The sequence below is a fragment of the Panulirus ornatus genome, chromosome 3 (assembly GCF_036320965.1).
Source record: "Panulirus ornatus isolate Po-2019 chromosome 3, ASM3632096v1, whole genome shotgun sequence".
Classification (NCBI taxonomy): domain Eukaryota; kingdom Metazoa; phylum Arthropoda; class Malacostraca; order Decapoda; family Palinuridae; genus Panulirus; species Panulirus ornatus.
Genome location: NC_092226.1, coordinates 34,953,249 through 34,968,356, shown reverse-complemented (window position 1 = coordinate 34,968,356; position 15,108 = coordinate 34,953,249). Strand labels below are relative to the sequence as shown.

Below are 15,108 nucleotides of genomic sequence, written 5' to 3'. Positions count from 1 at the left end.
ATCTCTAGGTTTTCACTGACTCTGCTGCCAGTAAGAGGGAGGGCTCTGACAGTAGTAGTACCAGTCCCTCCCATGACCTTTTCTGTTCACTCTCTAGTAACCTCTCATCTGTTGAACACCATCTGTCTAGTACCTTTCCTAATATCTTACCTCTCTCAGAGAGACAGTTATCTAATGATGCTCTCACTAGTCCCTTTTTCATATCCAACTACGTATAATCTCCACTCTTGATTCTAGTTCAGAGGTATTGTTTGTGCTTATTCTAGTATCAACACTCCTACACACCTGGAGGACCTTAAGTGGCTCAATGTCTGTTCCAGCTACCATACTTTTGCTCTCTTTTGCCTATTGCTCTCCAAATTCTACTTATATAGCTTTCTTTGACTAAACTCCTGCCATGAGACTGTGACATCCTCTCACCACAAGCCGAGATCCTCTACCTTGAGGATTTCATTGTTCACCATGGGGAACGGTTGATTTGCCCACATACAGATGGTGGAGAGATTGAAGCTCTCACTTTCTCAGTTATCAGTGATTTAGAGCAAATTATCTCTGACCCTACCCATATTCCTGAATGCTATGACCACTCTCATAATATTCTGGATCTGTTTTTCATCTTTAGTCCATCCCACTGTAACTACACAATCTTGCCCCTAGCTAGTTTATATGATCATGCTTTCATCAATGTATCTATTATGACAGCTCCTCCCCCTTCTGAGTGTAAATACTGGCACCTCAACATAGCTGACTGGAATAACTTTCATAACTTCTTTTCTGACTCTCCTTGGGAAAATTTGTCTCTATTGTGGTGATGCTTTTGTGTCTGCCACATGCATAGCAGAAATTATTCTTGTGGGAATGGAAGCATTTATCCCCTCTTTTTCCAAGAAGCCCTTTCCTTCCAATCCATGGTTTAACTATTCCTGTTCTGAGGCCATTTAGATAAGGGATCAGGCATGACAGGCTTAGAAAAATCTGACTCCCATTCGGCTTTTATCATTGCCTGTAATCATTGCAAGCATGTTATCCTTCAGACAAAGCATTCCTTTATTCAAAGAAGTGACAAAACCTCTCCTCGTCATTCACCAATAGATCTTTTTGATCGTTAGCTAAGGGTATCTCTAACAACTTCCTTTATTCAAAGGAAGTGACATAACCTCTCCTTGTCATCCACCAATAGATCTTTCTGGTCTTTAGATAAGGGTATCTCTAACAGCTTCTGTTGCTCTACCTTTTGTGCACTTTTCTGTTCAGACGTTAGTATAGCTGTTTCTCCCATAGGCAAAGCAACTCTCTTTGGTTCCTGTTTCTCCTCTAAATCCACTTTAGAAGACTCTGACATTCCTTCTCCCCCTGATGCTCCTCTTACTAATCCTATGCCCCTTCCTGTAATCTATTTTCTGACTCTCCAAAAAGTGCTTCTTTCCCTAGACATTAGCAAGGCTTATGGTCCTGTGTTTGCTCATCTGTTCCATTTCTGTTTAAAAACCAAAACTCTTTCTTGTTCGTGAAAGCTTGCAATATTACATCCCATCCCTAAGAAGAGTGACTGTGCTTATCCCTCTATCTTCCTATTGTTTTGACATCTACCAAAGTCTTCAAATCCCTACTCATCTCTCGTATCTTAAGACACATCAAAACTTACAATCTTCTCTCTGATCACCAGTGTGGCCTTTGTAAGGTGAGATCCACTGGTGATATTCTTTTCTATCTTTCTAATGTCTGTTCACCATCCCTGAAAGATTTTCGGGAGTTTTATGTGTTTGCCTTTGACAAATCCAAAACTTTTGACAGTGTGTGGCATTGGAATCTTATCTTTAAACTCCTCTCATTTGGATTCCCTCTCTCAATTTGCTCCTTCATATCTAGCTTCCTCTCTGGCCAGTTTATCTCTCAGGGTGTTGATGGATCAGCCTCCCTTCTTTCTCCATCAACAAGGGTGTCCCTCAAGGTTCTATCCAGTCCCCTACACTTTTCTTCCTTATTTTCAATGATTTTCTTTCTTCCACAAATAATCAAATATACTCTTAAACTGATGACAACACTGCATTCATCCATGTCCTTCAATTCTGGTCCTTCTTCTCTCACTTTCTCTGCATCTTATCTTGACATAACTTCCTGAATAAATTCAGATTTGGGCAGGATATTTGAGTTGGGTAGACATAATTTAGTTCAGTTAAATGTTTCCAAGACCCAGTTTCTACCCACCTCTCTATCAAAAACTCTTGACAACTCTTGTCTCTCCTTTGAAGGTTCTGTAATTCTACCTCTTGACTTGGTGAACATACTTTGTATTACTGTAAAATCCACTCTTTCTTGGAAACCCCATGTTATGGGAATAACTAAGTCTGCCTCTAAGAAACTGGGTGTCCTGTTTAGGTGTTGAAACTTCTTTTCTTCTAAATAGTTGTTCCATCAATGCATAAGATTGATTCATCCTCGTATGAAGTACTGCTCTCACATCTGGGGTGGATCTAGCTCTGCATCCTTACTTTACGTAGTTGAGTCAAAGGCAGTATGACATATATACTCTCCCAAGCTAAATTCCAAACTAGACCCTCTTGTCCTAAGTTGCAGTATTGTTTCACTTTCCCTCTTCTACAGGTATGACTGGTTTGTGCTCTCAAGAGGTAGTTGCTTGTGTGCCCCCTCCACAAGCCAGACCAGGCAATACTCGGCAAGCTGCTGCATCATGTAATTGCTGTGTGGCCATTGGCAACTCAAGGGTGGGCCATTTCTATAACTGTTTCTTTCCCTACTTTCGGAGCTTTGGAACTGTCTACCTTCTCATGTCTTTCCCAATAACTGTGATCTGGCACATTTCAAAGGACAGGTTTTTAATTTCTTCAGATATTCAAAAATACTTTCCTTTGTCTCTTCATTTCTCATTCACAGTCTTCTCTATATTTCAAGTAAGACCTGGCCATGATGTGGACTTTAGTCCTTGACTGGAGCCTTAGAAGAAAGAGAGAGAGAAAAAAAAAGATAGTGTATATAAAGTGGGAGTGTTCAGAAGTAAAAAAGAGGTTTGGTGTGTTTGAATAGTAATCATGATGTTCAGAAACTTATTTTGGATGTTTAAATGTTTGTTCTAGATTGCTAAAAACAGATAATGACAGTGAATCAACTCCATTGGGATCACCCTGGGCAGAGTCTAACCAGTCTTTGTTATGTACTTTGAAATCCCTTTATAGAGGATTTCACTGTATGGATGTGAAGAGAGTAGTGTTTCTTGGTGGAGAGTTGAGCTTAGTTGGAAAACTTAGAGGAAAAATAAAGGAAACAAAAGATGTTTTGGAAGGAGATAAATCAAGTGGGTAAGAAAAGAGAACAAATGGGATCATCGGTGAAGGGGGCTAATAGGGAGGTAATAACAAGTAGTGGTGAAGTGAGAAGGCGATGGAGTGAGTATTTTGAAGGTTTGTTAAATGTGTTTGATGATAGAGTGGCAGATGTAGGGTGTTTTGGTCGAGGTGGTGTGCGAAGTGAGAGGGTCAGGGAGAATGGTTTGGTAAACAGAGATGAGTTGGTGAAAGCTTTGCGGAAGATGAAAGATGGCAATGTAGTGGGTTTGGATGGTATTGCAGTGGAATTTATTAAAAAAGAGGGTGACTATGTTGTTGACTGGTTGGTAAGGATATTCAATGTATGTATGGTTCATGGTGAAATGCCTGAGGATTGGTGGAATGCATGCATAATGCCATTGTACAAAGGCAAAGGGGATAAAGGTGAGTGTTCAAATTACAGAGGTATAAGTTTGTTGAGTATTCCTGGGAAATTATATGGGAGGGTATTGACTGAGAGGATGAAGGCATGTACAGAGCAAGTTTGTTGAGTATTCCTGGGAAATTATATGGGAGGGTATTGATTGAGAGGATGAAGGCATGTACAGAGCATCAGAATGGGGAAAAGCAGTGTGGTTTCAGAAGTGGTAGAGGATTTGTGAATCAGGTGTTTGCTTTGAAGAATGTATGAAAAATACTTAGAAAAACAAAAGGATTTGTATTTAGCATTTATGGATCTGGAGAAGGCATATGATAGAGCTGATAGAGATGCTTTGTGGAAGGTGTTAAGAGTATATGGTGTTGGAGGTAAGTTGCTAGAAGCAGTGAAAAGTTTTTATCGAGGATGTAAGACATGTGTACGAGTAGGAAGAGAGGAAAGTGATTGGTTCGTAGTGAATGTTGGTTTGTGGCAGGGGTGTGTGATGTCTCCATGGTCGTTTAATTTATTTATGGATGGGGTTGTCAGGGAGGTGAATGCAAGAGTTTTGGAGAGGGGCAAGTATGCAGTCTGTTGTGGATGAGAGGGCTTCGAAAGTGAGTCAGTTGTTCGCTGATGATACAGCACTGGTGACTGATTTAGGTGAGAAACTGCAGAAGCTGATGACAGAGTTTGGTAAAGTGTGTTAAAGAAGAAAGCTGAGAGTAAATGTGAATAAGAGCAAGGTTATTAAATTCAGTAGGGTTGAGGGACAAGTCACTTGGGAGGTATGTTTGAGTGGAGAAAAACTGGAGGAAGTTTAGTGTTTTAGGTTTCTGGGAGTGGATTTAGCAGTGGAAAGAACCATGGAAGCAGAAGTGAGTCACAGGGTGGGGGAGGGAGTGAAGGTTTTGGGAGCGTTGAAGAATGTGTGGAAGGCCAGAACATTATCTCGCAGAGCAAAAATGGGTATGTTTGAAGGAATAGTGGTTCCAACAGTGTTATATGGTTGCAAGGTGTGGGCTATAGATAGGGCTGTGCAGAGGAGGATGGATGTGTTGGAAATGAGATATTTTAGGACAATATGTGGTGTGAGGTGGTTTGATTAAGTAATGAAAGGGTAAGAGAGATGTGTGGTAATAAAAAGAGTGTGGTTGAGAGAGCAGAAGAGGGTGTATTGAAATGGTTTGGTTGCATGGAGAGAATGAGTGAGGAAAGATTGACAAAGAGGATATATGTGTCAGAGGTGAAGGGAACAAGGAGAAGTGGTAGACCAAATTGGAGGTGGAAGGATGGAGTGAAAAAGATGTTGAGCAATCGGGGCCTGGACACACAGGAGGGTGAAAGGCGTGCAAGGAACAGAGTGAATTGGAATGATGTAGTATACTGGGGTCGACATGCTTTCAGTGGATTGAACCAGGGCATGTGAAGTGTCTTGGGTAAACCATGGAAAGTTCTGTGGGGCCTAGATGTGGAAATGGAGCTGTGGTTTCGGTACATTACACACGACAGCTAGAGACTGAGTGTGAACGAATGTGGCCTTTGTTGTCTTTTCCTAGCACTACCTCACGCATGCAGGGGGAGGGAGGATGCCATTTCATGTATGGTGGGGTGGTGACAGGAATGGATGAAGGCAGCAAGTATGAATATGTACATGTTTATTTATGTATATGTCTGTGTATGTATATTTATGTATATCTTGAAATGTATAGGTATGTATATGTGTGTGGGCGTGTATGTATATACAAGTGTCTGTGGGTGGGTTAGGCCATTCTTTCATTTATTTCCTTGTGCTACCTCGCTGACATGGGAAACAGTGATAAAGTATAATAAATAAATAAAAAAATTAAAAAGACGAATTATAGAGGGTGGAGATATTTTGAGGTAGATGGCTTGAGAGTTAGGAGACACAAGATAAATGATGCATGCAATAGATGTTTTTGAGTAGCAGTGTGCCCTACACTATGATGGGCATTATAATAATTGAATATTTGATAGTGTAGAGGAGAGTCAGGGGAAGTCGTAGGCCCATGGTGTTCTACAGAGGGGAGGTTGGACATGAGACTGCAAATGTTGCAGAAATGATAAGAGGAAGAGCCAGGTCTAGAAGCAATGTTAATAGAGATGAGTTAGGTCTCAGTTGTTTGATGATGGTTAATGGGGCCTTTGGCACTGTCCACTCCTCTCTGAGCAGTTAGCAGTTGCACCATTCTGACTTGCTGCAAAAGAAACACTGAATTTGCCTATTTCCAAGAAATAGACAAATTCAGAGTTGTGGGAGTAACATGTTATGTGTTTTGTTTGAGGTGGAGAATGTGTGAGTTTGTAGATTGAATGCTAGCAATCCATTCGTAGGCAAAGCATAGAAAAAACAGTGCAACCTTGGCCAGAGAAGTGAACAGGACAAACACTGCAGTGCTTGCTCACTATGTCATCATAACCAGCCCTCCTAATACTCTGGTGGTAGTAGCTCCATGATCAGTAATTACCTGCCTTATAGTACCTATCTCTCATTTGCCCCTTTTAAAACAGCTTCCATACCTTTTTCTTGAATGCTATTTTCTTTTATGATACTCCCAGTTGCCTGCATTTTCTTTTCTTTTTCTTTTTTTTTTTTTTTACACTGGAGGCTCCAGTCATGTGCAGAAGTCCTCATCTTAATTGAAATATAAAATGACTAAAGAAAGGGAAAAACAAGAATCAGGTAAAAGTATTAATGAATTTCTGGAGGGAGTGAAAAACCTCTTTTAAAAAGTGCCAGGAATCAGTTATTGGGAAGGACATGAATGAAAAGGTAGAGAATTCCAGAGCCCCAAGGTGTAGGCAAAGAAACGGTTATCAAAACAGCCATCCCTTGAGTAACCTATGGCCATGCAGTAAGCATGTAATGCAGCAGCTTGCCAAGTATTCTGTGGTCTAGCTAATGGTGGGGAATTGAAGCAGCCATCTCTTGGGAGCAAAAACCAAAAGATACCTACAGAAGAGGGAAAGTGAATCAACATTGTGGCTTAGGGCAAGTAGGTTAAGTTTTGAAATTAGCATGGGAGCAATGATAAATCACTTGTAGGTCCCATCCATCCATCCATACACTAACTTTTTGCCCTCTCACTAGTGATTTAACTTTCTCAATGCACCACTTACCCTTTCTTTTACCTCAATATCCCACCTTCTGCATGCTTTTCCCACTTGGTAAAGCACTGCATACCACTACCTTTACTTTCACCTAATGCCTTTCTTTACCTATTCTCCCTTTTTATTTCAGCCCACAGGTTTTTTTTTTTTTTTTGCTGACTCACTTTCACCACTTCTTTTCATTCATACTTCCTCTCTTCTTAAACCTACCACAAACTTTTACTTTTGCCCCCACTAACAACCTCTTCTTTACACCTTTCAGTTAACTCATAATCCAATAATGCTCATTGACCCTCAACCCCATTCACCCATGAATACTTGATTATGCACCTTTATTTATACCATGTATTCCTGATCACCATTTCTTTCTCAGCACACAATTCAACAAGTCTTTCCTCATCCTCATTTACACAAGGAACCCCATGACCTATAGTCATTTTTCATATACTGTGACATTATATGCATCATGAAGTCATCTTTCAACATTTATTTTGGCTTTAGGCCGCATTTTAGAATAACTTGACTGTCAGATGATTTAGGTAGATGGTAGCAGTTTGCATGGCAGCCTGCCTGACTTGCTGAGATTGGTGTTAGAGGTTTGACCGTAATTTTAAGCAAAGTTTGTAGCCCTCTGTTGCTAATTTATGTTTAGCAAAGCCTTGGTTATGTCATTTCAGGTCATCCTAGCTCACATGTCACATTACAGAAAGAAGTTTGTGTTAGACTGAGTTTTATGTTGTACTTGGCAAGGAAAAGATGAACTGAAAATATAACCACTATTGTTAGTGTGCTTGATTTGGTAATGATGCTGAGGTTGTATGTCAGTATATGATTTTTTTTTCTTATTAGGAGACATTGTGTGTAACCTGGGTAGAGTGGGTAAGCCACTGGTCTTTGTGGTCTATCTACATTGCCCATTTTGCTATGAACTGGAGCAATTACATCATTATGCAGTGGCTCCCAACCTACCTGTCACGGACTCTTGGAGCAAACAAGGAAAGCATGAGTCTAACTGCAGTGCCTTATATTATCAGCTCCTTATGTGGTGTAGGTAAGTCATACACTGTATTATGGTAAGTTAAAGATTCAGGTTCTGACATTTCTCATAGCTGTCTTTCACACTGTTTCCCTTCTATATATCCAAATGGAATTGTGATCTGATAAATCATACCATGGGATGATACTTATTTTTCTTTGATTAACATAAAACAGCATTGGAGACTCGAGTTATGCCTCACCTTTCAGAAAAGCAATAAGATTACTCATTAAGTGGAAATCCAAATTCATAATATACTGTACTACTAAACTTTCTGCAAGCAAACATTCACAAGTTATTATTCATAAGTAGCTAAAGCAAGTCACAGGGGCAGCTTTCATGAATGCTGTTATATTGCAGCACCATTACTTCAGGCTTTGTTAACACTCCAGTCTATACATTTAGTGTCCCAACTCTCTTAATGGATCAAAATGAAGCTTTTATAAGTCAGAGTGGCAAAGGAAGGTAATTTTTTGTCTTTTGTTTTTCAGAATACAACTATTGACTGTGATCAGTCATGCAGAGTTAGTTGTCTTTATTATTCATTAACTTATGGCATGTCATCTAGAAATTGGGGGTAGAAGCAACTGTTTGTTGAGCCAGTTAGTTAGCCACAATAAGTTTAAAAGAGTATTTCACCTCATTTAGCATCAGCTTGACAGGTACACCATGAATTCAAATTTGGTCAAAGGTTCCGTATGGCTGTGGGTAACCAGCCTCCTGAAATTACAGTTTTGGACACCAACAAGTCATCATCTTCAGCAAGACTTAGCAGCAGTTTGGCCACTGTTAACTGTCTGGTGGAATGGAGTTTAAGAAAGAGTTGGGAAGCCAGTTGTTTAGTACTTTTCAGGTTTTTACAATGTGCATCTGTTCTTTCAGTATCATATTTGTTGGTGATGCAATTTTTCAATAGGGATTACTGAAGTGAGAGGCAGGGGTAATCTTATTCTGGCTTGGGGTTTAGTGATTAGTTATGGAGTAGTTTCTGAGGGAGCGATCTAGTGCTGTACTTCTTGCACCTTTCTCTTGACCTCCTGCTGCTCTCTTTTCTACAACTCCCAGTCATTTCCACTACTTCCCTGCAAGTAATGTCTAATTGCCTCTCTTTTCTCTTTCATTAACAGAGAGGGTATCAGTAAATTTTAGGGAAAATAAAAAGATATGGTTTCAGTGCATTATACATGACAACTAGAGACTGAGTGTAAACGAAAGTGGCCTTTGTTGTCTTTTCCTAGTGCTACCTCGTTCACGTGCGGGGGGAGGGGGGTGACATTTCCATGTGAGGTTGGGTGGCGATGGGAATGAATAAAGGCAGCAAGTATGAATTATGTACATGTTTATATGTGTCTGTGTGTGTGTATATATATATATATATATATATATATATATATATATATATATATATATATATATATATATATATATATATTATCCCTGGGGATAGGGGAGAAAGAATACTTCCCACGTATTCCCTGCGTGTCGTAGAAGGCGACTAAAAGGGAAGGGAGCGGGGGGCTGGAAATCCTCCCCTCTCGTTTTTTTTTAATTTTCCAAAAGAAGGAACAGAGAAGGGGGCCAGGTGAGGATATTCCCTCAAAGGCCCAGTCCTCTGTTCTTAACGCTACCTCGCTATCGCGGGAAATGGCGAATAGTATGAAAAAAAAAAATATATATATATATATATATATTATATATATATATATATATATATATATATATATATATATATATATTTTTTTTTTTTTTTCTTTTAAACTATTTGCCATTTCCCGCGTTAGCGAGGTAGCGTTAAGAACAGAGGACTGGGCCTGTTTTGGAATATCCTCACCTGGCCCCCTCTGTTCCTTCTTTTGGGAAAAAAAAAAAAAAAAACGAGAGGGGAGGATTTCCAGCCCCCCGCTCCCTCCCCTTTTAGTCGCCTTCTACGATATATATATATATATATATATATATATATATATATTTTTTTTTGCTTTGTCGCTGTCTCCCGCGTTTGCGAGGTAGCACAAGGAAACAGACGAAAGAAATGGCTCAACCCACCCCCATACACATGTATATATATACGTCCACACACGCAAATATACATACCTACACAGCTTTCCATGGTTTACCCCAGACGCTTCACATGCCTTGATTCAATCCACTGACAGCACGTCAACCCCGGTATACCACATCGCTCCAGTTCACTCTATTCCTTGCCCTCCTTTCACCCTACTGCATGTTCAGGCCCCAATCACACAAAATCTTTTTCACTCCATCTTTCCACCTCCAATTTGGTCTCCCTCTTTTCCTCGTTCCCTCCACCTCCGACACATATATCCTCTTGGTCAATCTTTCCTCACTCATTCTCTCCATGTGACCAAACCATTTCAAAACACCCTCTTCTGCTCTCTCAACCACGCTCTTTTTATTTCCACACATCTCTCTTACCCTTACGTTACTTACTCGATCAAACCACCTCACACCACACATTGTCCTCAAACATCTCATTTCCAGCACATCCATCCTCCTGCGCACAACTCTATCCATAGTCCATGCCTCGCAACCATACAACATTGTTGGAACCACTATTCCTTCAAACATACCCATTTTTGCTTTCCGAGATAATGTTCTCGACTTCCACACATTCTTCAAGGCTCCCAGAATTTTCGCCCCCTCCCCCACCCTATGATCCACATCCGCTTCCATGGTTCCATCCGCTGCCAGATCCGCTCCCAGATATCTAAAACACTTCACTTCCTCCAGTTTTTCTCCATTCAAACTCACCTCCCAATTGACTTGACCCTCAACCCTACTGTACCTAATAACCTTGCTCTTATTCACATTTACTCTTAACTTTCTTCTTTCACACACTTTACCAAACTCAGTCACCAGCTTCTGCAGTTTCTCACATGAATCAGCCACCAGCGCTGTATCATCAGTGAACAACAACTGACTCACTTCCCAAGCTCTCTCATCCCCAACAGACTTCATACTTGCCCCTCTTTCCAAAACTCTTGCATTCACCTCCCTAACAACCCCATCCCTAAACAAATTAAACAACCATGGAGACATCACACACCCCTGCCGCAAACCTACATTCACTGAGAACCAATCACTTTCCTCTCTTCCTACACGTACACATGCCTTACATCCTCGATAAAAACTTTTCACTGCTTCTAACAACTTGCCTCCCACACCATATATTCTTAATACCTTCCACAGAGCATCTCTATCAACGCTATCATATGCCTTCTCCAGATCCATAAATGCTACATACAAATCCATTTGCTTTTCTAAGTATTTCTCACATACATTCTTCAAAGCAAACACCTGATCCACCCATCCTCTACCACTTCTGAAACCACACTGCTCTTCCCCAATCTGATGCTCTGTACATGCCTTCACCCTCTCAATCAATACCCTCCCATATAATTTACCAGGAATACTCAACAAACTTATACCTCTGTAATTTGAGCACTCACTCTTATCCCCTTTGCCTTTGTACAATGGCACTATGCACGCATTCCGCCAATCCTCAGGCACCTCACCATGAGTCATACATACATTAAATAACCTTACCAACCAGTCAACAATACAGTCATCCCCTTTTTTAATAAATTCCACTGCAGTACCATCCAAACCTGCTGCCTTGCCGGCTTTCATCTTCCGCAAAGCTTTTACTACCTCTTCTCTGTTTACCAAATCATTTTCCCTAACCCTCGCACTTTGCACACCACCTCGACCAAAACACCCTATATCTGCCACTCTATCATCAAACACATTCAACAAACCTTCAAAATACTCACTCCATCTCCTTCTCACATCACCACTACTTGTTATCACCTCCCCATTTGCGCCCTTCACTGAAGTTCCCATTTGCTCCCTTGTCTTACGCACTTTATTTACCTCCTTCCAGAACATCTTTTTATTCTCCCTAAAATTTAATGATACTCTCTCACCCCAACTCTCATTTGCCCTTTTTTTCACCTCTTGCACCTTTCTCTTGACCTCCTGTCTCTTTCTCTTATACGTCTCCCACTCAGTTGCATTTTTTCCCTGCAAAAATCATCCAAATGCCTCTCTCTTCTCTTTCACTAATACTCTTACTTCTTCATCCCACCACTCACTACCCTTTCTAATCAACCCACCTCCCACTCTTCTCATGCCACAAGCATCTTTTGCGCAATCCATCACTGATTCCCTAAATACATCCCATTCCTCCCCCACTCCCCTTACTTCCATTGTTCTCACCTTTTTCCATTCTGTACTCAGTTTCTCCTGGTACTTCCACACACAAGTCTCCTTCTCAAGCTCACTTACTCTCACCACTCTCTTCACCCCAACATTCTCTCTTCTTTTCTGAAAACCTCTACATATCTTCACCTTCGCCTCCACAAGATAATGATCAGACATCCCTCCAGTTGCACCTCTCAGCACATTAACATCCAAAAGTCTCTCTTTTGCGCGCCTGTCAATTAACACGTAATCCAATAACGCTCTCTGGCCATCTCTCCTACTTACATAAGTATACTTATGTATATCTCGCTTTTTAAACCAGGTATTCCCAATCATCAGTCCTTTTTCAGCACATAAATCTACAAGCTCTTCACCATTTCCATTTACAACACTGAACACCCCATGTATACCAATTATTCCCTCAACTGCCACATTACTCACCTTTGCATTCAAATCACCCATCACTATAACCCGGTCTCGTGCATCAAAACCACTAACACATTCATTCAGCTGCTCCCAAAACACTTGCCTCTCTTGATCTTTCTTCTCATGCCCAGGTGCATATGCACCAATAATCACCCATCTCTCTCCATCAACTTTCAGTTTTACCCATATTAATCGAGAATTTACTTTCTTACATTCTATCACATACTTCCCTGCGTGTCGTAGAAGGCGACTAAAAGGGAAGGGAGCGGGGGGCTGGAAATCCTCCCCTCTCGTTTTTTTTTTTTTGTAATTTTCCAAAAGAAGGAACAGAGAAGAGGTCCAGGTGAGGATATTCCCTCAAAGGCCCAGTCCTCTGTTCTTAATGCTACCTTGCTATTGCGGGAAATAGCGAATAGTATGAAAAAAAAAAATATATATATATATATATATATATATATATATATATATATATATATATATATATATATATATATTTTCCCTGGGGATAGGGGATTAAGAATACTTCCCACGTATTCCCAGCGTGTCGTAGAAGGCGACTAAAAGGGGAGGGAGCGGGGGGCTGGAAATCCCCCCCTCTCGTTTTTTTTTTTAATTTTCCAAAAGAAGGAACAGAGGGGGCCAGGTGAGGATATTCCAAAAAAGGCCCAGTCCTCTGTTCCTAACGCTACCTCGCTAACGCGTGAAATGGCGAATAGTTTGAAAGAAAGAAAGAAAAGATATATATATATATATATATATATATATATATATATATATATATATATATATATATATATATATATATATGATACAGTGGTTAAATTGATGAAAACTACTATTGACGTTTGTGTAAATGAATTATTCATTTCTCTTTCCGTAGCCAGAGGTTGAACCATTATGTGACATTCATTTTTCATTTCATTTCAAGCTAGAAGTTTCAGTTTTCTAAATTATTTCTTACATTTTTCATATGTATGTATATATGTATGTGTGTATGTGTGTATATGTGCGTATGTATGTGTATATATATATATATATATATATATATATATATATATATATATATATATATATATATATATATATATATATATATTATCTCTGGGGATAGGGGTGAAAGAATACTTCCCACGCATTCCTCGCGTGTCATAGAAGGCGACTAGAAGGGACGGGAGCTGGGAGGCCAGAAATCCTCCCCTCCTTGTATTTTTAACTTTCTAAAATGGGAAACAGAAGAAGGAGTCACGCTGGGAGTGCTCATCCTCCTCGAAGGCTCAGACTGGGGTGTCTAAATGTATGTGGATGTAACCAAGATGTGAAAAAAGGAGAGATAGGTAGTATGTTTGAGGAAAGGAACCTGGATGTTTTGGCTCTGAGTGAAACGAAGCTCAAGGGTAAAGGGGAAGAGTGGTTTGGGAATGTCTTGGGAGTAAAGTCAGGGGTTAGTGAGAGGACAAGAGCAAGGGAAGGAGTAGCACTACTCCTGAAATAGGAGTTGTGGGAGTATGTGATGGAATGTAAGAAAGTATATTCTCGATTAATATGGGTAAAACTGAAAGTTGATGGAGAGAGATGGGTGATTATTGGTGCATATGCACCTGGGCATGAGAAGAAAGATCATGAGAGGCAAGTGTTTTGGGAGCAGCTGAATGAGTGTGTTAGTGGTTTTGATGCACGAGACCGGGTTATAGTGATGGGTGATTTGAATGCAAAGGTGAGTAATGTGGTAGTTGAGGGAATAATTGGTATACATGGGGTGTTCAGTGATGTAAATGGAAATGGTGAAGAGCTTGTAGATTTATGTGCTGAAAAAGGACTGGTGATTGGGAATACCTGATTTAAAAAGCGAGATATACATAAGTATACGTATGTAAGTAGGAGAGATGGCCAGAGAGCGTAATTGGATTACATGTTAATTGACAGGCGCGCGAAAGAGAGACTTTTGGATGTTAATGTGCTGAGAGGTGCAACTGGAGGGATGTCTGATAATTATGTTGTGGAGGCTAAGGTGAAGATTTGTATGGGTTTTCAGAAAAGATGAGTGAATGTTGGGGTGAAGAGGGTGGTGAGAGTAAGTGAGCTTGGGAAGGAGACTTGTGTGAGGAAGTACCAGGAGAGACTGAGTACAGAATGGAAAAAGGTGAGAACAATGGAAGTAAGGGGAGTGGGGGAGGAATGGGATGTATTTAGGGAATCAGTGATGGATTGCGCAAAAGATGCTTGTGGCATGAGAAGAGTGGGAGGTGGGTTGATTAGAAAGGGTAGTGAGTAGTGGGAGGAAGAAGTAAGATTATTAGTGAAAGAGAAGAGAGAGGCATTTGGACGATTTTTGCAGGGAAAAAATGCAATTGAGTGGGAGATGTATAAAAGAAAGAGGCAGGAGGTCAAGAGAAAGGTGCAAGAGGTGAAAAAGAGGGCAAATGAGAGTTGGGGTGAGAGAGTATCATTAAATTTTAGGGAGAATAAAAAGATGTTCTGGAAGGAGGTAAATAAAGTGTGTAAGACAAGGGAGCAAATGGGAACTTCAGTGAAGGGCACAAATGGGGAGGTGATAACAAGTAGTGGTGAAGTGAGAAGGAGATGGAGTGATT

At 40.4% G+C, this 15,108-nt stretch overlaps 1 protein-coding gene across 2 annotated transcripts in view; it reads left to right on the top strand.

The window, feature by feature from the left end:
* LOC139762047 (uncharacterized) overlaps positions 1–15,108 on the top strand; it is a 149,520-nt gene that overhangs the window by 97,702 nt on the left and 36,710 nt on the right. For both annotated transcript variants that reach the window (XM_071686818.1, XM_071686823.1), the window contains exon 6: positions 7,684–7,885. In XM_071686818.1, coding sequence (XP_071542919.1) covers positions 7,684–7,885 — 202 coding nt within the window. The remainder of the gene's footprint in view (positions 1–7,683; positions 7,886–15,108) is intronic.